Consider the following 2500-nt stretch of genomic DNA (forward strand, 5'->3'; position numbering starts at 1 on the left):
TGCCACAGCTCTCCCGTATGTGAGCATTTAGTGTATCATCCGTTAAGACCATCTGCTAGTCTCCCAGGAAGTCCCGCTGAGTCCGCTATTACTAAGAAAGTACCCGCAACCACAAATGATACCACTGGCCAGCCAAACTCAAACTGCACATAAACTATCTTGAAAGCTCTAACCACACTGGACACAGCTCTGACCAGCACCTCCTAATCTCTGACAGCACATCCTGTCTGCTGGGGGAGTGAAGCAACAGGTATCACGTACTTATTTCCTAAGTGCTGCAACTCACTGCATTGGTCCCAGACTAGATGTTTTGAAACTTTGCAAGCAACCATGCTTAAGAGAATTGTTATGTGTTGAAACAGTTTGAGGAGAAGTGGCAGTGTATTTAGGAGAACTAAAACTACTATAACAAAACAAGTAACTAATCTTTCTGTCACGCCATAATCCGCAGGACATAACAAAAGAAGGAAAATACATGAGCTCTCAATGTATGTGAACCTAGGCCATGTCATAAGGATATAGCAGTAATGTTTAGGATCTTGTAGATGGTACACTGTGGATGCTGAGGGTACACTGAGCCTGGAGGCCCTGGAAGGTCAGAGTCGGACTGCCCCAGAGGATTGTGGGAACTATGCAGTGGTCAGGCTGCTCCCAGGCAACCACAGGCTCATTATCACCCTCATGCTCCACCACCACAGCGGCGACAACAGCAGTGGCCAGTGTTAACGCCAGGAAGAAAAACACACAGACACACACACACACACAAATATAGCAACATACACACACACACCAACAATCACACACACACAATTCAGCACACACGCACACGCACACACACACAAACACACACACACAAACAATCACACACACACACACACACACACACACACACACACACACACACACACACACACACACACACACACACATACACACACACACACACACACACACACACACACATAAATACCATGGTTCACTTGCTGGTAGATAGTGGTGATAATGAGGATGATTACACCAAGCTCACACAAACAACAGATGACGCACACAGGTGACTCATTGTCTTACAGGAAACAGTGGGGGCGTAATATTGGAGGTCACACACACACACACACACACACACAGACAATTATCCACACTAATTAATCCCCCCACCCCTACCTCTCATGTTCCAACCACACACACACACACACACACACACACACGCACACACGCTCACACACATATGCTCAATGACAGCTGATGGGGCGGTTAACGGCAGAGCAGAGTGTCTCTCCTACCTGTCGATGATGACCGGGTCGGAGGGGGTCTCGTTGCGGTTCCCACAGCTCTTTTTGTCACAGCAGCGGCTGAGGAGGAACACAGGAGGGGATCAGACACAGATACTGCACAGAACCACACCACAGTGCCCATACACACTCATGACCAGCTTTCAATACTCTTTATTATACTACAATAAAAGGAAAACTGGCTTAATTGAACTGCAAGGGATTGCATTGAATTGAATTAAATTGAATTGAATTGGATTCAACTGAATTGAGCTGAATTGAGAGCATGAGCACTGAGAGCTTTCATTTTGTTGGCTTTGTACTTGTACTCTGCACAATGACAATAAAGTTGAATCTAATCTCATCTAATCTAATGAGAGAGAAAGAGAGAGAAAAAGAGAGGATGAAAAAGAGATATACAACAGACGACAATAACAAGGAGGCTTGTTCTTCTTCTTCTTTGGGAGGAAGGTAGCAATTAAGCAGCAGGCTGAGCAGGCTGTGTGTAAGTGGAGGTCTGAGAGTGAGGGGCCGCCCAATGACACCTGTGTCTCCACTCAAGAACAGCAGGTCCTCACGTAGCAGAGGAGCTCACATATGGACGGACTGCTGCCACAGGCACGCACACACACACACAGGCACGCACACACACACACACACACACACACACACACACACACACACACACACACACGCAGGCACGCACACACGCACGCATGCATGCACGCATGCACACATACACACACACCCACACACACACACACACACACACACACAGGCACGCACACACACACACACACACACACACACACACACACACACACACACACACATACACATACGCAAGCACACACGCATGCACACACACACACATACAGGCATGCACACACACACGCACACACGCACACACGCACGCACACACACACACAAAAGAGCATTCAAACACACATCCAGTGGTGTGTGACTGACAGGCAGGGGGAGGGAATGGGGGGGGGGGGGGGGGGGTGAGAGAAGACAAATGGGGGTAAATGGGACCAAAGGGGTCTAAATGAGGAGGGATAAGTGGCTTGGCTAACCTGGGGGCACCTGCTGCAGACACAAGCCCTGGAGGTGGGGACTGATAAACGGCTGCAAACTGATGTGGCACAAGCTGTTCTTGCTAGCGCTAACACCTCACTCAGTTCATTTACACTGCTATGTACGAGAGTGTGCTCAAATAAACATATGTGTAT

General features: G+C 48.2%; 1 protein-coding gene across 1 annotated transcript in view; it reads right to left on the minus strand.

Annotated features, from left to right (window-relative positions):
- LOC121709441 (transcription factor COE1-A-like) overlaps nucleotides 1-2500 on the minus strand; it is a 140233-nt gene that overhangs the window by 120424 nt on the left and 17309 nt on the right. Inside the window, 1 exon segment of the mRNA XM_042092845.1 lies at nucleotides 1281-1349. Coding sequence (XP_041948779.1) covers nucleotides 1281-1349 — 69 coding nt within the window.

The sequence above is a fragment of the Alosa sapidissima genome, chromosome 5, assembly GCF_018492685.1.
Source record: "Alosa sapidissima isolate fAloSap1 chromosome 5, fAloSap1.pri, whole genome shotgun sequence".
Lineage (NCBI taxonomy): Eukaryota > Metazoa > Chordata > Actinopteri > Clupeiformes > Clupeidae > Alosa > Alosa sapidissima.